We start from the raw sequence: 23,097 nt of genomic DNA, 5'->3' as shown, positions 1-23,097 counted from the left end.
TATGTTAAAAAATACTTCTAGAATAACTACTTTCGATTGTGCTGTTCCTATTGCATTTAATAATGAACTAGAATCCTATTAGCTTTTCCACAACGGTATAAAATAAGTTTTAAGAACTGGTAACACTGGTTCTCTCGCCATTTTGCAAGAATGTCAGCCAAATCATCATCTCGAGTTTTTAGCTAATTTTTATGTTATTTTCTATTCAATTACAGTGATTTTGGTTTTGGTACATTGTTTTGTGGTTAAATAGTCAAAATGGACCGATTTATAAGTATGTGGAAGGTTCGGGAGTTGGCGGATAAAGTGTGAGTGATATTATAATTTTACTTCATTTTTATGTAAATTACTTCCATCTGGAGTGTTAATATGGGCGTATGGTCATGTATAATGGTTCTGTTTCACCCGAGCTACCTAGATTTCGTAGAATAGAAGGAATTAATTCGATCAAATATCGCACTTTTGCAGGCATGTCTGCATAGTAGGCTTAGTTTTTTTCTCAAAATAGTCGTTATCTTGCGCTGACTTGAACTAGTGCATTAACAACCGGTTGTTTACTCATTTATATAGCTAAAAGGCTCGAAATGATCATTAATTTCGTGCTTGAGTTCCAAAAAAGTCGTGAAATGTTACCAACCTTGAAATTGAAGCAATTTGTTGCATGCTCAACTTGTTGTACGAGTTCTCGCGAATATATTACTAGAATCTTTGCGAACAGTAGTTAATTACTATTTGGCATTCGTTCATTCAATGGCATGTTTGAAAAGCTGCATAAAAAGTGCCGCATTCATGTGTCAATAGCAATCATTTATTCTAATATGATTAAGTTTTATTGTGTTCTTGTATGATAGTAGAGAGGGTGGGATTAAAATGACATAGAATGTTGAAATCTGAAGATTATATTACCTTGCAGGTTAATGAATAGGTGAAGTTACTTCTTTCTACCCTCAAAATTCATATAAGATTCATATTGATAAACAATATAATTTATCAATATGAATCTTGTATGTTTTTCTTACACAATTTTAGGGCAGGTTTATGTTGTAATACAAGAATGTTTTGTAACAATGAGTGTATAAATAAAAATAAATAAAATCAAAAATCTATGAAGTGTGTCAAGCTGGATTTGAAAGTTTCCCTCTGTTGAATGTCGAATGTATATGCCTATATGAATAAGCCTTTATTTCTGACGTTTTTACATAAATATTTAAGGTAACTACCTTAAATAGTGTGTATCATTGTTTTTCTTGATAAAATTTTTAGTTTACTGACATCTTACACACACATACATAAACTCATGTCCTAGTCCCTAACACACACACTGACATCTTCATTTAAAATTTTCTTGTGTGTCATGAAAGTGAAATGTATGTTATAAAAAAATAAATTCCAATAATAATAATTGTGCCCATTGGCAACGGCCTTCCCCGATCTTGTCCGCTCTTTACATAGAGCCACTTTCATCGGAATCGTCTCCCTCTGTTTCTTTTACAGTCTCTCAGATCCCATGTGATAATACAACAAAAAACTAAAAGTGTCTTCTTCTAATCCTATTATCCCCTGCTAGAAGGTAAGGCTCGAAGAACAGATTTCCTCTCCTTGCGAAAAAGTATAGTACTGGAAAAATTATGTAAATTTACATATTTATTTTACCTCCATGTACACATAAAAATAAACCCAGATTGCCTAGTGTTATCAGTTGATGTGACCTAACAGATTACAAGGTTGGGTTGTCAAAGATAATCTATTTATATTCATGGGTTTAATTCACCGTACTTATTACAGTGGGCACACACTCATACTTAATTGTTATATATTTTGAATTTGTCAGAAAATAAATTTAAATCTCATGTGAAGCTTACTTTATGTAAAAAAGCTTATTATAAGATTAATGATTACCTAAATGATAAAAATGTCTGGTGTTAAATGTGTTCCTCTAATTATTAAAGAACTTGTAATGTATACCCTCATTGATTTAAAAGATGTGTTGCTGTTGCAGTTTCATGTCATTTCTTCTCCTCAGCCATAACCATAACAATAACACCTTGCGAAATGTCGTAAATTCAAAAATGTTACATTGACCTTCAACAAGTTTATCCATCATAATTACATTGAATAAATGATTCTGATTTCCGATTGTTACTAAATTAATAATAATAGTAGGTGTATCTGTTAACTTCACACTATAAGCCATTGGACTGATTTAGATGGAAATTGGCACATATTTGTCAGCATACATAACATTGTCTTACAGTGAAAACACATAAGTGTCTTTATGGAAAATCACATTCTGTTGTAATTTTCTTCAACAAAGCCTTGATTTCTTTCAAATGATTTCGATGTGGGTTAAAATCACACATGGGCTAGGCCACATACCTCCAAAACTCATTTCTCGGGAATGTCGGTTTCCTCACGATGTTTTCCTTCACCACTGAGCTATGTGATAATAATTTATAATAAAAACATTTCTAAAACAAATTAAAAAATCTACCATTTCTTCCGGACTTTTCCCATTTCTATTTGGGGTCGGCTCTCCTAATCCTTCGTCGCCAGATTGGTCTATGCTGGGTCGTTGTTGGGTCTAAGTTAGATTTCTTCAGCCCTTGACGACGCCTACCCCATGGCTTCGAAAAATTCACAAAAGGCGCACATGGCATTCACTATAAGGCGACGATAAGTAAAGATATTAAAAACAATGGTATAAGAAGACCAGCAGCACCGTAAGCGCGCTACTCTTTCTCGCCTTGACATACGTCGCCCGTCACTCTCTCACAGTACTGCACAGAAAGAGACAGATGATCTCTGTCGCCGCGAGAAAAAGTCGCGTGCTTACGGTGCTAAGCCCGCAGGTATGCTCAAAAGTGACAGTAACGGGCTAGCAATGGCGGCTTGTCATACGATTGAGCATACCTGATTTTCTTATACCAGATAGATAGCTAGATAGATAAAATACTTTATACCAGGTTAAAAACAATGACCCCGATTCCTGCAGACACCTCCTAATTTTATTTTAAGTTATACCTGTCATTTTCTTATCCGCCGAAAAAGAAAGAGACGGATGATTGACAACTGTTAATTTTAAAATGACGCATAACCCGGGCGAATAAAATAGACATCTCTCGCATATGCAATCCGTTTGACGTGTGCTGTCGAGTTATTGGCCAATATAACATTTTGGTAGGGTTTTATAAACTTCTGCCTGAAAATTGACATGTGATGAATTTTATGCCTGTCGATTATCCATCCCTTGATAAGAAAATGACAGGTATGTTTTAAATTAAAATAAGATTGGTGTGTACGGTCACGAGCATTAATATGTACACTTTGGTACCATGTCACATTAACTTTTTTGACAAATTGAACTGTAAGTCTCACTAAATGTCAAATATGTTAGTGCGACAGAGTCCTAAAGTGGGTACATTATATTGCTCATGACTGTACACCAATCAGCACCAATGATCTGTCTAACATATCTCTATTATATTATATCTACCACACGCATTTTAGCGACTCGTGCGAGAAATGCACTTGCATAATATATCTGACCTTGTTTTTACCACTTGTTTATTACATTCAGCGTAACTGTTGTTAGGGCTGTCACATCTTATTATTTAACATAAAATAGCATCATACCTGTATCCCCGCAGGGGTAGGCAGTTGTGTATAAATACACCCATTATTATTATTATTATTATTATTTGAGAATTGTGAGGGCCGAACTGATACAGCCCGCGAGATCACTGCGACCTTGTCAGATCTATTGTGACCTAAATCCCTACATTTCAAAAATCCTCCTCTAGACCGATCCGTTCGAAGAGATCCCGGGGGTCCATTATGTGGCCCCCAAGTGTACGGTTTCTACTATGTATGAGAGCCTCACAGCTGCACAGCAGATGTAGTGGCGTCTCATCCTCCCCTAACCAGAATCTGCATAAACGGGACTCTGTCAGCTCTATTCTGTGTATGTGCTTATTGAGTCTGCAATGCCCCGTGAGGACCCTTATTAAAATCCTAACCTGCCCCCTAGTGAGAGTAAGGATTTCTGATGAGAATTTCTTAGAAAAAGGTCTTATCAAAATATAATACACCCATACATCTTATTATTTATTCTAGGTACTTATCTTATTTTTTATTCAAACAATAACCAAAAAAAAACATTGTTTTTTATGTCTGCAATGGTCCCGATTCCTGCAGACACGTCCTAATTTTAAGTTATACCTACCTGTCATTTTCTTAACCACTGAAAAGGATTTTTTTAGCATATTTGACAGATGTTAATTTTATAATGAATGAATAACCCTGGCGAATTAAGTAGGCGTCTCGCTGATATGAAATTTAAGCAACCCGTACGACGTGTGTTGTCAACTTAATTCTGGCGTTTTATTGTCCAATGTAAAATTTTGAGATGGTTGCTTTTTCTGCCTAAAGTTGACGTGTGTTCTGTTAATTTTATGCCTGTCGATTATCCATCCCTTTCCTTTTCGGCGGATAAGAAAATGACAGGTATGTTTTAAAATAAAATTAGATGATGTGTACGGGAAACAGCACCAATAAGTATCTTTATAAAAAAGAAAATATAAACACGGATAAAAGAGCTTTACCAGCTCACAACATTCCCAGTATAAGGTGCTCCTTTTCGTTGTGTGCTGGCAGCAGCCTAGCTTCCCAATATTACAACCAATCCATCAAGGGACATTTCATGAAAACATCTACGTATAGACCGCCCACTCTCCGCTCCCCGCCAGCGCCTGAGCTAGGTCGTCCGTGCTTCGGAAGGTGCGTTAAGCCGTTGGTCCCGGTCACTACTTACTGATGTAGGTATATAGTCGTTACATGAGTCATGTTAGGGCCCTTTGACGACTCAATAATAACCCTGACACCAGGCTTGATGAGGTTGGTATTCCGCCTCACAACCCACACGATAAGAAGAAGAACTTTACGTCAAGGTTATTATTGACCTGCCAAAGGTCATGTAACAAATACCATACTTACTAAGTAAGTAGTAGCCGGGGCCGACTGCTAACGTGCCCTCTGAAGCACGCATGTTCCTTTCACGGACAATCGGGTGATCAGCCTGTTATGACCTAACCAAACTAGGGATCACAAAATTATTTTCTCTTTAGTCCAACGGGATTCGAACCCGGCACTGAACGTTCAGGCCGTTGCGCCCTGACTGACCTACCTCTTTCGTTTCCAGCACAAACGTAGTAATGAACTACACGGAGATCGAGGGCAAGGTCCGGGAGGCGACCTCGGACGAGGCGTGGGGCCCGACGGGGCAGCAGATGCAGGAGCTGGCGCTGGCCACGTTCACGTACGAGCACTTCCCCGAGGTGATGTCCATGCTGTGGAGGCGGATGCTCCACGACAACCGCAGCCACTGGCGGAGGACCTACAAGGTGAGGGCTGAAGACACAGCAACACCATCTTTTTGTCGGTTCCCTATTTTGTTTCTTAGGTTCGAAATTATTTACCTAATCGAAATGGAAAATGGTACAATTACAACGATTCATCGATTATAATATCAATTAAGTTTTAAATATAATCGACACCAGCGCCACTACCGGTGGATAATGTTACTAATTTTACGATATGAGATTGCCAGCGTTTGCCCATATCATGAAGAAATCATACATTTAGTTGCTCATATCGTTAAAAATTTTGTGTTCAGTGGTCTGGCCAAACTACACCATGATGTGGCCAACAAATGATATTCTATGTCATGAAATATGAACATTTCATGAAATGATTGAGCACATCATAAAGTGATCAATTCTAAGCCGTAGCCACGACATATACACTTTGAAACCATATCACATTAACTTTTTTGACAAATTAAAACGTAAGTCTCATTAAATGTTAATTATGATAGTGCGACAGGGTTCTAGAGTGGGTATATGATATTGCTCATTACTGTACTAGTTTAGAACAACTTGTCTGAGGAACGCTTGCGTATGTTTACTCCTTTCCCTTGTCGCTCTAAGGTTGAAACACGCCATACTTAAGAAGTATAAGTTTAAGAAGTAAAATCCGTCATCTCCCTAGCGTCATCCCGTTTTTCACAAGGTCTGCCTAAAAAGTAAAAGTCGACTCAAAAATCGCGTTCTAAAAAGTATGAAACAAGGAAATATGTTTATGAGAGTCGTCGTATCATCGTATGCCGTGGTAAATACAGATTGGCATACGATCTTGCATTGTATTTACATACATAGCGTTCAAACACATAACCCTCCTTTTGGTTCCGCCGCAGCCGGGAATAGTACGCAGGACCAAAATTCATGTCCAGTTTACTCCGTCTCTGTTCATTAACCTGCATAAAAGTTATTCCTTTCCCTTGCAGTGCCTTCTCCTGCTTAGCTACCTAGTCCGCAACGGCTCGGAGCGCGTAGTAACATCGGCCAGGGAACACATCTACGATCTGCGCTCCCTCGAGAACTACACTAACGTCGACGATTTGGGGAAGGATCAGGTAATATACACAAACAATACCTAATAATCAATTTACTTACCATTTTATTCATTGGTGGCGGACCCAACTAGTTGGCGAGCTAGTTCCGCCAACATGCAACAGATGGCGCCACAATCAATAATGCAATCTTGAAGCAGTCCTGAAACGCGATATCGAAGTTTACACAGCGAGACGCATATATACGTATACAACTTCCAACATGACACCGTTGGATCGTCGATCCCTAGTCACACTACCAACTTGTGGCTAGCGGGGTACTATGCTCAGTTCGGTACCCCGACAAACATCGTTTGGCGGCAGCACCAGGTCACAAACAACCTATCTAGAGAATTAGATAAAATTACAGTCGACACCCTTGACTCAACCTGTCGCCCGCCCATGTCTGTGGTCCCTTGTAACATGTTTTCCTGCAGTTGGTAAACTAATCGCGACGTATGTCTGAAGACAATAATTTATCGACGGCAAAGTCAAAGCCTCCTTTAGATTATCCTTGACAACAGGGCTGGTGCGCATATATCACAATATATTAGAATTTAGTAAAGCCGTAACAGTCTCCGTGGTCTAGTAGTTACAGCGTTGGACACACGAACTGGAGGTCCGAGTTCGATTCCTGATCACTTTGTTAGACCGACCTTTGTAAGGACGTTGCAGTTGAATCACTTGATTGTCCGAAAAAGTAAGATAATTCCGTGTTTCATAAAACAGCTCCACCAATACGCTGTGGAGCAGCGTGGTGGGGTATGATCCATACCCCCTCCAGTTGATGATAGGGTAGCCTGTTTATGTATAAACTGCGTATTGGTGGAGCTGTTTTATGAAACACGGAATTATCTTACTTTTTCGGACAATCAAGTGATTCAACTGCAACGTCCTTACAAAGGTATATAAGTTACTGTTATGACTACATAACATATACATGTAGTCATAACAGTAACTTATATACGACTATAAATGTTTCAGGGTATAAATGTAAGGCACAAAGTGCGCGAGTTGATAGAGTTCATACAGGACGACGAGAAACTGCGCGAAGAGAGGAAAAAAGCAAAGAAAAACAAGGACAAGTATATCGGTGAGATGTTTCTTTATATATTACTAACTAGCTTTGCGCCGTCGAATCCTTAATAATAGAAATAAAACCCAGGATCCAGTAAAGTCCGTTCAAAATTGATCTTCATAAAAGGTAAACAAACCTGTCACTACAAAGAAATAGATGTATGATTTCTTAGCTCAATGCGAAATTAACGTAAATTAATTATTAGAAACACATTTTTTTACCTAAAAACAAAAATCAAACAAAACCTTACACAAAAAGTTTACATCATAAATTCTTGTTAATCTGTGGCTAGCTGTCAATTTGACGATTAGTGATGAGACATTTCATTCAGGTAAGGAAAACGAGTCAGTTCCGTGAATAACTTAAGTGAGTTTACTGTACTTAATAAGCCGGAATGCGCAGAAAAAAATGACTTTCAAGTGAGTTAGTGTAACCACAAACAAACATACAATATATATTTTAATATTATCACACAAAATATTCAAGCAACCCAAGAGAGTCAGTTCATTTTGATAAAATAACTTGAGCTAAAATCAATTCAGCACTTCACTAGTATGCAGTTTGACATAGATAAAAAATATCGGCAGCCATATTTGTTTACCTTTTATGAAGATCATTCTTGAACGGACTTTAAATACACGCATCTAAAATGGTCACATCACAGCTATTCATTTCAAAAGCAATAATGCTTGTTGACATTCGCATTTACTTTTATAGGGATCAACAGTGATCACAAAGCGATGTTTGTGATATGTCCCGGATCGTGAGCCGAACAAAAAAAAAAACAAAAATTTTGTATTTATATTTGCAGGCATGTCGTCAGAAGCAGCGGTGATGGGTATGGGTGGCACCCGCAGCGGCTCGGCCGGCTGGGGCGAGTACAGCGACCGCTCCTCCAACTGGGGTGAGCACATAATGTTGACTAATGTTAATATACCTGAAATGACCGAGGATAAAAATTAGCTTAAATTAATTTTGATGACAGTGAATCAATCTACCAGCCGGGTCTCCATGACAACCGGCGCGAATTATATTGAGGGCTTCGACCAATAAACGAATTCGTATCGTTATCTACGTAGATGGACTTCAAACGGCTATTGGTCGAAGGCGTCGATATGATTCGCGCCGCGCGCGGCGCGGTTACCGTGCAGAGCCTACTGGTCGGATATTAGTTGTTGTCATGAAGTAGGTATTTTTGATTAGTTTTAGTTTATAAGTAGGTAAGTATTTAGGTATAACGTGGTATTAGTAGTTAGTATTAGTTAACATATGTATATAATTATACTTATTTGTGCGGGCTAGGTAAAACTGCAAGTTGGTGGTAAAACAGTTAGCAACCTCTTCCCATACCAACTTCTGACTTTGGCAGACTTGATCAACCTCATGGCGGTATTCAGCTGTTTAACATTTTAAGTTTCTACTAAATTGGTATCTCTTATAACCAGTTTGTACCTACATTATTAATATTCTTTGATGTTGTTAATGTTTCTTTTTTTCCATTATTTTTTGTCTACAGTAGTTATAAGCCGGGTTACCACTCTTGTTTGTGTAACATGATACTTTTTTTTTTTTTTAGTACTTGCAATTAGCACTTGAGATGTTTAAATGTTTGATTTATGTTCGTAAATATCCATACAGATAAGGTAGAATAACAATCATTGAAGTTTTTACGTGATACATAACTATCTGCTCAAGTAATTCGTGGTAACCTATTATTGGCTCAATGACATAGCTTAAGACTTATTAAATTGTATATATTGTTTTGTAGCTGTTGGTTACCCAAATATAAATAAAATAAAATAAAATAAAATAAACATACTGTTCTGCTTGTCATTTTGACGAATTATCACTTATAGTTATTATAGTATTTTCTTGATAATAAACAATAAATTAAGTCAATAACAATAAATCAGTTGGTGTCACTGTACGAGAGGGCTCACTCACATTTTCTTTTTAATATCTACGTGTGATGGTCTTTTTAAAAAAAAAAGTGTCTAGGGCTCTATGCCGAGGTTTTCCTTGCAGCTTCTTTTCTCCGCCTATACAGGTTGTGAGAAGCTGCAGTAGTTATAAGCGGATGAGAAGTTCAATATGTAAAAAATGACGATCCATTTGAATATGTATGCGTCGCGCTGTGCAAACTTCAATACCGCGTTTCAGGTCCAAAAAGCACCATCTATGTTGTTAGGGCAGAACTAACTGGTCGACTAGTTAGCTAGTTTGGTGAGGGAAATTAATGAATCAAATCAAATCAATTTATTTGCGAGAACACATAAAATACAAAAAGGTGGCAAAATTATTCAGATAACAATGTTGTGATGTGTTCGGCCTGCATGCAGGCGTACAAATATACGTTAAAAATAAAATAATGGTACATTGCAAAAAAAAATATTAAAAATTATACTTATTATTAAAAAATAAATACAAAATTTAATTATTTTTATGTTCCAAATATTCCTTTAAATTATAATAACATTTGTTCATAAGCCATTTCGTTAGGGTAATCTTGTATTATCGTTTACAGATGAGCCAAAAGAAAGAAATGACGATGACGAATACACTCGCGAGGATTCAGACGACGATTACGGACACAGGAAACCTAGCAAGTGAGTTTTTTTCCCCTCTAAGCATAGAGTAAAGAATAATACTACGTATAAGACGGTAACTCCCCGCCCCGCACCTATTCGTATCGAGGGCCGCCCCCTCTGGTTACGGAACTGGCGCTAAGGAGGAAAGTAGTAGGTGTATACAGGGTGTTAGTGACATCATAACGAATACTGAGGGGGATGATTCAGACCATGATTCTGAGTTAATATCAAGTGGAATTTTCCGTCGCAAAATTAATGATTTTATTTTAGTTTTTTTTTAATTATTTTCATTTCTATACATTTGCGATGAAAAATTCCACTTGATATTAACTCGGAATAATGAGCTGAATCATCCCTCTCAGTATTCGTTACGATGTCACTTACACCCCGTACAAGTACATACAGGTAGCCATACAAGTAGGTATGGGTGTTAATGACACCGTAACGAATACTGAGGGGGATAATTCAGATTATGTTTCTAAGTTGATATCAAGTGGAATTTCCTTTCAGAAAATTCATGAATTTTTTTCTTATATTTTAAATTATTTTCAGTACCATAGTTTTGCGACGGAAAATTCTACTTGATATCAACCCAGAAACATGGTCTGTATCATCGCTCAAAGTTTTCGTTACGATGTCACTAACACGTTGTATACTATACACCTCTGCTCAGCCCTTCGGGGCATACAAGCGTGATGTTATGTTGTTGTTACGGTAACAGCTGCTACTGCGCCGGACCCTGTTACCTAAGTTCCCCATGTATGTCCCACAGAGAGAACGTGTACCGCGACTCGGAGCAGATCTCGTCGTCCCCCCCGCGCCGCAGCGGCCGGCCCTCCCCCGACGGGCCCGCGCCCGCCGGCCGCGCCGACGGGGCCAACAAGCCGCTCAGCATCAGCCTCAAGAGTCCCGCCAAACAGAAACCCAGCACGCCTAACAAGAAGATTGACCTTGGTAATGTCGAAGGCACTTCACGACTCCGCCGGCGAGTCGCCATTAATCTTATAATAACCTTTTTTACGTAAAGTAAGCTTCAGCTTTAAATTTATTTTCTGACAAATTTAAAATATTATCTGGTATTTTATTGTAAAACCGTATACATAACCCCAAAAAAGATGAATTTAATTTACTTAATCTAGAATTTTGAATAGCAATTCTATTTTTATTCCTTGTATTGTAAGTATGCCTTTCACAGTTTCTCGGAAGGATACTTACATTTTTACGTACATACATAATGTTTTCATAAATATTATGACTTGCGACCGTCATTATATTAGGCAGCTAAATTACTCAATTGTATACCAATATTTTATGTTTATCTTTATTTTTTTAAAGAACGTCTAGGGCCCTGTGTCGAGGTTTTTCTTGCAACTTCTTTTCCCCGGCTATACAGGTTGTGAGAAGCTGCAGTAGTTTTAGGCGGATGAGACGTTCGTTATGTAAAAATTGACGATTCAAAGTGTAACTATGTTAGCTACTGAATAAAGATATTTTTTAATTTGAATTTGAGTATATAGTAGAGTCGCAAGTAAATAAATATACTGACAATTCTAAGTTCCCCCTTCACCCTGGTCCCCCCTTCCAGGCGCGGCGGCTTCCTACGGCAAGTCGTCCACGACCCCCGCGCCCCCCTCAGCAGGCCACAAGTCCCAGGAGCTGCTGGACGACCTGTTCAAGACCTGCCCCGTGCCGTCCCCGGGGCAGCCCAGCTCGCTTGTGCCCGAGGACGACTTCGATCCCAGGTAGTACATGCAATAAGTCCCAGGAACAGGTTGAAGCAAGTAATCTAAAAGCCAATATTGCTATTTGACATTGCGCACTTACTTTTATATGCGTCAAATTGCAATATTGCGTCATGTTCTCAGAGACATATACATGCATAAACAGCCTATATACGTCCCACTGCTGGGCACAGGCCTCCCCTCAATCAACCGGAAGGGGTATGGAACATTCTCCACCACGCTGCTCCAATGCGGGTTGGTGGAGGTGTTTTTACGGCTAATAGCCGGGACCAACGGCTTAACGTGCCCTCCGAAGCACGGAATCATCTTACTTTTTCGGACAAATGGGTGATTCAAGCCTGAAAAGTCCTTACCAAACAAAGGACAGTCTCAGAAAGTGATTTCGACAAAATCTCGAGAGACATATAATTTGGGGATTTTCAACGCAAGAGTGAATAGGCACTTAGCACCAGGCGGATGTCAAACGCCTCAAAGTTGCTTATAAAAAAAATAATCAAACATTTTTTTATTTGGCTTTCCAGAGCGGAAGAAATAAAGCCCCCGTCAAGAAAGGACTCTGAGGACTTCGGTGACTTCGCCAACGCATTCGGGGCCTCACAGCCGGGTGTGGCCCCCGCGGCCCCCGCGGCTCCCGTGGCCCCCCTGTCCCTGCCTGTAGTGGCCCCTGTTGAGACGGGAGATGGGTTTGCTGACTTCACTAGCGCTTTCACTGGTGGGAGTGCTCCGGCTGCTAGCCCTGGTGAGTTATATAATAAAAAAATATATGTTAGTGAACGCCGCCGTTTATCCGTGCTTCGGAAAGCACGTTAAACCGTTTGTCCCGGTTACTACTTACTGATGTAAGTGAGTAATCGTTACATGAGCCATGTCAGGGGCCTTTGGCGGCTCAATAGTAAAGCTGACTGGTTTGTCAATCATCCGTCCCTTGTATTTTCGGCGGATAAGTAAGTGACAGATATAACTTAAAATAAAATACAATACAAATACACTTTATTGCACCAAAATAAAAAGAAATAATTACAAAAAGACTTAAAAATTATAAAAAAAAATATATTAAAAAAACGAATTATTTTTTTAATAATTTCTAAGAATATTTTTGTAATTATTCAGGGCCAATATAGATTTTGAAAAAAGCATTCAGTCGGACTTGAACGTACGTTTCGTCTCGTTTCAGCGACCCAACCATCATCAAACCTGGACCTGCTAAGCGACCTGGGCGCCGGGCCGCTGTCATTCTCGTCCATGCCTCCGATGTCCAACACGTCCAACATGTCAGACCTCTCGGGGATGGACGCGTTGACGGGACAACTGTCGGCCGTCACGCTGCAGCCGTTGGGTGACGTGCTACAACCCCAGGGTGAGTTTATACTTTGTTTCGCTGCAGTTTGTTGCAGGTTTCAATGACACGCCTTCAACTCACGTTCGAAAATACAGGGTATTAGTGACATCGTAACGAAAACTTTCAGTGATGATTCAGACTATGATTCTGAGTTGATATCAAGTGCAATTTTCTGTCTCAAAAGTATTATTATATATCTCAAAATATTTCATGAATTTTCCGACAGGAAATTTCACTTGATTTCAACTCAGAATCATGGACTGAACCATCCCCCTCAGTATTCGTTACGTTGTCACTAACACCCATACCTACTTGTATGGGGTATAAGTGACATCGTAACGAATACTGAGAGGGATGATTCCACTCATTATTCTGAGTTATATCAAGTGAAATTTTTCATCGCAAAAGTATAGAATTGAAAATAAATAAAAAAAACTTAAAAAGTCAATAAATTAACGACGGAAAATTCTACTTGATATTAACTCAGAATCATGGTCTGAATCATCCCCCTCAGTATTCGTTACGATGGCACTAACACCCTGTATATGCATTTCACGTAGCACAGCTTCTTCTATCGTGTGGGTTGTGAGGTGTATTACCAACCCAATCAACCTTGGTGTCAGGGTTATTATTGAGCCGCCAAAGGCCCCTAACATGGTTAATAGCACAGTTGAACGTATCATTTGCAAGATGAGACAGGTATATATTTTCGCACGTGAGTTGAAGGCGATTCAAAATTAAGGCCCGAAGTCGCACTAAACATACGTTTTCGTATTTATCTTACAATCTACACGAGGAAAGAAGTAACCTATGGAATTCCACACACTGTAAGCGAGTTGATCGTCATAGACCAATGTTTACACGATTCAAATTCATACGAAAACGCATTCATAGAGTGCCCGGCCCTATATGTTTCATTTTTAGTGTCAGTTAAGTTTGGGGCTAGTTTTAGTGTTAGTTATACGTTTGGCGCTAGATTTTGAGGTCATTCATGTAGTGTAAGAAAATGATGTCGCAATCTTTTATTTTTGCGAAAGTCCTTACTTAAGACTAAAAGTGAAGCTTTTTACCATAAAATAAATTACAAAAGTACTAAAACTAAAACTATCGGCAAGCTATGATGTCAGTTTTGACGTTCGTCCCGCTCATCAAGTTTCATATTAATTAATAATTACGTTAAAGGAGCAAATTACTGTACTTTATTATGTCTTAACGGCCATCATAGCCATGTGCCATTAGTTTCTAAATCGATGCAAACCAATTAACGCTTTAGTAATCATAGCATACTAAAACGATCGCGCGACAGCAAATCCAACCGACGTAGAAGGTACAAAATCACGTTAAAACGCAAAACCGATTCGATTTTAATTCAACATTTTGAATGTTTTTTTATTCACGTATAACGGAAAACCTCGGGCATTCTACAGGGGGGTTAAAAAGGCCACATCACAACAATTCATCTAAAACAGCAATATTGCTATTTGACAGTTGTAACACTGCTTTTTTAGATGAATTACTTAGATGTGGCCATTTTAACCCCTTGTTATTGAAATACATGTGACTAAAATATCAAATTCCTATATTGTCAATATAGTTAAGCAATCATACGTATCATAATGGCTTCGACCAATAGCCGTGGGACGCCTATCTACGTAGATAGCATTCGCTACGTCTATTGATGGAAGTCCTCGATATACTTAGCGACATGGTTGCCACGCAGAAAGGTTTAAAATATAGTCCACGCCGCGAAAGAAGTCACGCGGCCGCGATCATAGTGTCGCAGATTACCATGTGAGAGCCTTCAGCGCTCCTCATTTGTCCGGCCAAGTAGTTAATGCTATCTGCGGCAAATCTACAATAAGTCACGTCAAAAAAGAAAGTGACGCAGATTCTGCATAGAATTATTATGACTATAAGTACCATAAAAAACCGTGGACTTCTTTCGTGACGCGGCCTGTATTTTAAACGTGGTATTATCTTTAGTCTTCGTTTTATTATAAGGCAATTTAATTCAAGATTCTAGCCTAGCTCTATGCTATAAGTCTATCCCTATAAATTGTAAATGTCTGCATGCGGGTATATTTATGTTTTCCTAAACCAGTTTTGGGCACATTCAGGTATTTTCTCTTTCCAGGCAGCGGTTGTCCGAAGACAACCACACAGGAGCGCTTACTGCGAGCTCTGAGGACCTTCCAGGAAACACTCCACGCTATTGAACGACTCAAAAATGACAACGACGTAAGAAACATCAAGACTTGCTTCCAAAACGTCGACAAGTACCTCCCAGGCCCAGTCACGGTACAAAAACTAACTAATATCGACGAAAAAGTACTAAGTATCGAAGTAACAGATACGTTCACGCAGTTACTAAGTATGCTCGTAAAGTACTTGATGCCGGAATGGCCGCTATTAAAAGAAGAAATCTTGAATTTGTGTATAATTGAAGAAAGTTTCGAGTTAAGTAAAGAAATTTTGACATTAATATGCGGGTTTTTGAAAAGCGAAACGAATAGAACCGTTCTGGAGGCGTTAGCGGATATCCTATCGAGATATGTAAAAAGCGACATGATTTTAACAGCGGCTGCCGATGTCAGTAGTCGGAAATTTGAGGATAATAACGCACTATACAGGTACCAAACGGATTGGGAATGTTACGTCCAAATGCTAGTAACACTCCCCGAAAGAGTTGCCAATAAATTAGAAAAAAACACCCCTAAAGAATTCTCCCATGAAAATTTCTCATATAATCTCATTTTTCACATCATCCGAAGCATGGATTTCATGTCTGAAGGCTGTTTCCATGAAGGGATACGATACGACATGTCTTATTTGTCACATTTGCTGTCGAAAGTCGTGATAAACTACAATATGAATGGTAATTCTGACGCCATTTCGAAATTCGTCGACATCCTTATAGTTTGGGCGGGAAATGAAAATGTGGAACCGTGTAAATTCGTCAAAAGGAAATTAATACAAGCCTTATTATTCCATTTGAATCGCCAAGCAATCGATTGCTTGTCCGTTATTATCCTTCAAAAATGTCCGATAGACTACAAATCTAAGGAACAAACCATTAGCCACATTCTCGGCGAGAATTTCGACAAAAGCAAAGATTGGAGTGAGAATCTCTCCATGAAAATACCTTTTTATTTCAAACCTAAAGAATATAGGGATACACACATTATAGAAAACTTAATTTATTACATTTCCACTTCTAATAATTCCGAAAAGACGATAACAGATTTGATTTTACGTCTGGGCAACGTTTGGGCAGATCTAAGGATCTACAACACGGCAAACATAAACCAACATATGTTTATATCATTGCTACTCGTGTTAGCTACAAAATATCGCGTGATATACCACAAACGGAAACAAAACTGGCACTGTGTAGAAATAAAGGCAATATTATTCAAAGGGATGTCGAAACACTTAGACCTCATTTACAAAGACTTACGTTGCATAGGCATGGCTACCACAGAGGTGATGCTTAAACTGCTAACAGAAATAGACGAAAAAGATAAAGAAGCCGTGGAAAAACTAAAGTTTGAATACGAAGAAATGGGACAAAATTGCGTTGAAATAGCTAATATGTTGAAGGAAATGCCTACGAAATGTCTCATAGACAAAAAACACAAGAAGCCTAAAGACGCTAAACCGAGAAATATTGACCTGAAAGATATACTTGATACTATAGCTGAGAAAGCCACAGGGGAGCAGAGATTGATGGAGAATACTGTAGTCTCTTGCGCTGTCAAAACGCAACAACAAACTAAAGAAATTGTCAAAACTATAATCGCGGCAAAACTCGACGCTTTGAAAATAATAAATAGCAATTGTGAAGATTTAGATTCGGACGATGATCTTCAACCCTATGACATGGGCAACGACGTGTGTGTGAACACGAGAAAGCGGCCTCACTACCTAAGAGATCTTATTGAAATTTTGACAGAAGCGAAAGACGCGGAATCCTTCGCAGCGGCGTTCGCAGTATCCGAAGAACTAGTCACAAAACAACTCAAAAACGACAATCCAAAGTTAGCTGTGGAGTTGCTCGATTTATTCATACATTTGGAGCCTAAATACCACGTGGATCACTTCGACACTATTAAGTTTAACACTTGTGTTGTCATCGTGTGCAACCAATCTAAAGTTTGCGCAGAACATTTGTGTAAAGAAATCCATACGGACGTCGGGAGATATTCCATAGCTACTAAGATGTTCATGCTGGACGTGTTGTCTGAATCTGCAAACAGAATAGCGGATGTTCGCCCTCAGACTGTTGAACAGAAGACTACACCACAAATAGTCACTACTGAAGAAGAAAACACAAACTTGGCGGCCGAGGAGGTAATTCGACGGCGTTTGATCAACAAAACTCGATATATCCACACCATACAAACTCACCCATTCGCTAAAGCTAAACGGAACGAGTTTGCGGCAGTCGCTGATAGCTTTTTCTACCCTCTAGTCGGAGGTTTTGGCTTCAGACAACTGACTCTCAGCCAGCATAACATCAAGCAGGATTTCGACAAGATTTTATTTTACAAGTACCTGCAAGTCGTTGGTAATATAATTTTAGCGTCCAAAAACTGCCCGAAATGTCCGCAATACTGCGCGGAAGTTGTCCCAATGTTGCTCTACATGAGATATACACCAGATCCGAAGATACAGTCGTATGTGATAGCTCTAGTGGCGACTGTGGTTCTGGTTTTACCGAGCTTGTTGCTAAGGACGGAGTTCTTCGAAGCCATGGTTGAGTTCAGGTCGTGGCTGACAGATTTGCTGACAAACGTGGATTTGACGATGAGACTCGGAGGGCCGAAGTCAGAAACCGCGATCTTCGCTGGACAAATCCTTCAATTGATTGAAAAGAACTTAGGGGAATACAATTTGGTCTAGATTTAAGTTAAGGCTTAAGGAACAAATACTGGGTGCTTTATCTGTCCTGAAGAAAAGTAGACTGAGGGATAACGCTCTTTTTTACGTAACTTTTTGTAGATTTGCCTCAGATAGTGTCCACAGCATTACTTGCCCGGAGTATAATGTCCTGTCTATAATAATATTGCAGCGGGCTTAGCACCGTAAGCGCGCGACTCTTTCTCGCCTCGACATACGTCACCCGCCACTCTCTCACAGTACTGCACAGAAAGAGACAGATGATCTCTGTCGCGGCGAGAAAGAGTCGCGTGCTTACGGTGCTAAGCCATTTTTGTTTTCATGGCACTCTTCTCCTGCTTAGGGAATAACTCAAAGAGAAAAAGTGGTGCGGGTTCAAACCCGTGATAGCCCAGCTCCGAGAACGCGTGACTTGCATCGTAGTGTCACAGGTTTGAATCCCGGTTTGGACTCTAAACCACTTTATTCAACTTTAGAAAGAAGAAGAAAGAATTTTATGACTATGAGTTTGAATTCATATTTTCGTTTTAATTTTCTTGGGCACAGGCCTACTCCTCGATTGTTACGGTACATACGACTCCACCACGCTCCTCCACTGCGATTTGCTGAAGAAACCTGACTACAGGCAATTTCGAAAAGTTTGTTATAATTGACGCGATCTATAATCGAATCGATTTGACCATAACAGTAGTCGTTTTTTTTAGTTTTGAAACGGATTAAAGCGCTCAGTTGCTGCTAACTATGGACGAAATATACTAGAGCACTGCGAAGTGTAGCCCGTAAAGAATTGGGTCGTGTACGGTCACGAGCATTAATATGTATACACTTTGGTACCATGTCATATTAACTTTTTTGACAATAAGTCCCACTAAATGTCAAATATGTTAGTACGACAAGAGTCTTAAAGTGGGTACATTATATTGCTCGTGACTGTACTAGGTTCAAGACAAATTATGAAATTCTGATTTCTAAATTAAGACGGGTCTAAAACTAACGAAAAGCATTTTCTTTTTTCTATTTAACTTATTTATGAATTTTAGTCAAGAAAAACGTAATAATAAGGAATAAAGGAAAGTCTAACATTTTATCGCGATTTTCAATGACGTCACAGTGTGCTTTTTCATACAAATTCCATAGTAATTTCGTGTTTTGACGTTTAGTAAAAAGTAACTGATTTGACCAGTTGGAAACTAGCCTATCAAAAATTCAGTATTCTAATACTGCTAGGTGTCTCTTTTTCTTCCAGCGAGATAAAGGTTGTGTTCATTTATGAGCTCTATAGGTCCGCAGCATAGGCTACTTGACAACCTAGTCAAGCGAGATACTTTTTTCGAAACGTCGAAATGAAAGTTTTCTTTGGAGTTTGTATGGAAATACTGTCCTAGGACGTCGTCAATAAAATCGTTATTTTTTTTATTTATTTATTTATTACAAAAGATATTATAAAATTCTTACATTACGACACTGAAACCCATAATGGGTTTAAGATGTGTCAAATTCACGTCAGGCAGTACGGGTATAAATTAACACTTAACACAATAAATTTAAGGTTGAAAAAGTAATATAGGTACAATACGAATCTATGCGCGGGTAGTAACTCGGTAATCAATTAACAAAATATAGTTGGACGGTCGGACCGGTATATTGGTAGTCAAACGTCGTACTAATTGTTACTTAATTCATAAATAAAATTCGGAAATATGTCGAAAAGTAAAATGAGATTGATTTTTGACTGGCTTCTATTTCTAGATTAGCATTTTATAATTCATCTTTGACGCAGTCAAATACCCAATAATATTGCTCTTCAAGTAAGCCCAGATGGCGTTGACAACAATGATCGTTGTCAGACTTCGTTACGCCATCTAACATTTTTTTTTTTTTGTGAAACTATTAAGAACTCTTTTTTAACTATTTCGAATCACCTATTATTGCCATTTACTTTTAATACAGAAATCAGAATCATTTATTCAACGTAATTATCATGGATAAACTTGTTGAAGGTCAATGTAACATTTTTGAATTTACGTCATTTCGCAAGGTGTTATGGCTGAGGAGAAGAAATGACAAGAAACTGCAACAGCAACACATCTTTTAAAAACCAATGAGGATATACATTACAAGTTATTTAATAACTAGAGGAACACATTCAATACCAGACATTTTTATCATTTAGGTAGTCATTAATTTTATAATAAGCTTTTTTAATCTTAATTAAGCTTTTTTTCTACAACTAGAGACATCTAGTATATTTAAAAATAACTACCGTGTTACGCTCTATAGCGATTGTCAATCTTCTAGTATATAATTTGTCCATGCTGATAACCCAGTGTCATGTAAGTTAGGTTATACAGTCAACGGTCCGGATTCCTGCAGACACCATCTACGTAATGATATTTTAAATTATACCCGTCATTTTCTTATCCGCCGAAAAGGAAGGGTACGAATAATCGACAGGCATATGTGGCACACAATAACCCGACAGAACTAAGTTCAAAGCACACGTCAAACGGTTTGCATACCAGCGAGACCGCTATTTGATTCGCCCGGGTTATACACTCATTCATTTTAATATTAACATCTCTCAATCATCCGTTCCTTTCCTTCTCGTCGGATAAGAAAATGACGGGTATACCCGTACCCGTACTTAAAATAAAATTAAGAAATGTCTGCTAGAATTAAGACCAGTAAGAAAAACAATTATTATTTCGTAAGCCTATTTTGAAAAGCCATTGTAAATAGTTCCTAATATGTAGCATAAGTCATGTAATTCATTGCTGCTATAAATTTTTAGGCATCTGTCTACTCCTTTAGGTGTTAAACGTGAAGAAAATGTGTAAAATGTTTGTGTTATGTATTGTGATTTTCGTCTCAAAGATATAATTTGGAAATCTAAATGTTGTGATATGTTTTCACTGATTACACGATGCACAAAAATAATTCTAAATATTTTTGTTTAAAAGCTAAAAGCTGTTTTGAATGGTTGTAATTCTTTTTTTAAGACTTAAGAAGTAATCTGCTGTTTTTTTTAAAGTTAGCTATTAAGACGATTTGCTGTAATGTAGATTTAAGAATAAATGCTTAGAACATCCAAAAAAAAAACGGATCGCTCTATGTCAATGGATTTTAAGAATTTTACCTTTTTCTTATGGAAATAAAATACTAAGTGTCATCTGTTGGTGCTTTTATTTGTATAGTATTATCATTAATTAGCGTTTGTTTTTTCTTGTTTTTTTTTCCTTATAAATAGTCATATAGAAACGACAGTCACATGTATTTCGTATTAAAAACAGAAGTATGTCTTATGTACCTCCTACGATATAATGAATTAATTAGGCGCCTTATATGCTCCAAAGTTTAAAAGTGAACAGTCATGAGCAATATAATGTACCCACTTTAGGACTCTGTCACACTAACATATTTGACATTTAGTGAGACTTACAGTTCAATTTGTCAAAAAAAGTTAATGTGACATGGTACCAAAGTGTATATATATTATTGCTCGTGACCGAACATAGCAATATCGGCTCCCACGGCACAGCAACCGTGACGCGCGAATTAAGGTGTAGATAATTGAGACACAGACTCCGGGAGACGCGATACGTTTATTGAAGAGAACGTAGTGTAAAGAACATCTTAGAGCTAGTTACTTATGTTTATATACTGACCTAATGCAATAATAAATTGCTTACATCTAAAATCTTAAACTAGGTTATTGCAACAATATACAATTTCTTAATCTAGTTCTTACATGTAAAGTTGACATCAGCATTCTTATGGAATGCTGATGATGCGGAAGTAGATTCCTTAACTTCTCCATCCCTATTACAGATTTTTTCGGAACCTATGTTAGGTTTATGAAAAAATCTATGCCTATACATTTTAAAAATATACAATATGATTAACATTGAAATTATTATATATAATATTATTGTCCATACACTTATTTTGAAATTTACACTTATGTCTGAAGAATCGTCACTGAAGCTAAGAAACTGTGTCATGTCTTTAATTTCTTCAAAGTTAATCCCATGTAAATCCACAGTCTTATCTTCCTGGATGTTTAGAGTTTGAAACAGATGAATAGTAGGTATCTCTACCTTCGGTAATCTGAAGTATATTGATGTAGCGTTTGTCGTAGCTCGTAGCATTTTGTTGTTAATTTCAATAGTACATTGTTCATGTATTGTAATTATGTACGTGCCTTGTAAGTTGTGCTTATGGACTTCGTTATTATGGCATGTTTCTGTAATAACTAAGTTGTCTTCAGAATATAATAACCAACTATTTTCGGCTATAGACTGCAAACGTAAGCTTTCGATCTGGATCGGTTGTAAAGTACATTCAGACAGGTCCTTCTTTAAGAGCATGAGTTGTTCCATACATGTCTCTGCAGGGTAGGTAGCTAAGTTGTCATCGGTGCACAAGAACAATTGTTCACCTGTGTCAATGCATTTTCGTACAACGGGTATGTATTTCGTACCTGTCACTAATAGGTATGGGTACTTAGGGAATATTGTGAGGGTTTTTAAGGATACAGGGTCTTGTATAGGAATGGGTATAACCTTATAATATATATAATTGTGTGATTCTACTAAGGGTACTTCTAAAATAAAAATAACCTTTTTTCCTGATAAGTACGATTTCAATGAAATTGATTTTTCGATTTTAAATAAATTATTCTCGTTAACTTCATATATGATACTAGAAAGTTTATTTATTGAGCCTAGAATATTTAAAAGTTCCGTAGAATTTATAATTGAAGGATGTAACGTATGTAACTTACTGAAAGAGATAGCTGTCTCTACTTCGTAAATAATTGTATATAAGGTTCGAAAGTTACTTATAATTTGGTTATAACTATTTATTATTGAAATTGTATTCATTAATTTCATTTCTTCCGTCATCAATGTTTGGAGTGCTTTTGTTTTCCGATCAATGTATTTTATATTACAATTCATGTTTTCACTTGCGTTTATCAGTTTGTTAAAGGCTTTATTAATAATTGT

General features: G+C 37.9%; 1 protein-coding gene across 1 annotated transcript; it reads left to right on the top strand.

Annotated features, from left to right (window-relative positions):
* Positions 1-138: 138 nt before the first annotated feature.
* LOC126376990 (telomere length regulation protein TEL2 homolog) lies at positions 139-21,262 on the top strand. The gene is made up of 11 exons (XM_050024557.1): positions 139-308; positions 5,198-5,399; positions 6,341-6,469; positions 7,430-7,538; positions 8,335-8,427; positions 10,048-10,129; positions 10,884-11,065; positions 11,697-11,853; positions 12,375-12,592; positions 13,028-13,210; positions 15,327-21,262. The coding sequence occupies exons 1-11, from the start codon at positions 259-261 to the stop codon at positions 18,092-18,094; spliced, it is 4,173 nt and encodes a 1,390-aa protein (XP_049880514.1). The 5' UTR covers positions 139-258; the 3' UTR covers positions 18,095-21,262.
* Positions 21,263-23,097: the final 1,835 nt, after the last annotated feature.

The sequence above is a fragment of the Pectinophora gossypiella genome, chromosome 22, assembly GCF_024362695.1.
Source record: "Pectinophora gossypiella chromosome 22, ilPecGoss1.1, whole genome shotgun sequence".
Lineage (NCBI taxonomy): Eukaryota > Metazoa > Arthropoda > Insecta > Lepidoptera > Gelechiidae > Pectinophora > Pectinophora gossypiella.
Note: the sequence above shows the minus strand (reverse complement) of the source record. Positions and strands in the feature narration are given on the sequence as shown.

Coding starts and splice junctions, on each gene's coding strand:
- LOC126376990 (XM_050024557.1), top strand. CDS start 259: ATGGACCGATTTATAAGTATGTGGAAGGTTCGGGAGTTGGCGGATAAA. Junction 309..5,197: donor CGGGAGTTGGCGGATAAAGT/GTGAGTGATATT, acceptor TTTCGTTTCCAG/CACAAACGTAGTAATGAACT. Junction 5,400..6,340: donor ACTGGCGGAGGACCTACAAG/GTGAGGGCTGAA, acceptor TTTCCCTTGCAG/TGCCTTCTCCTGCTTAGCTA.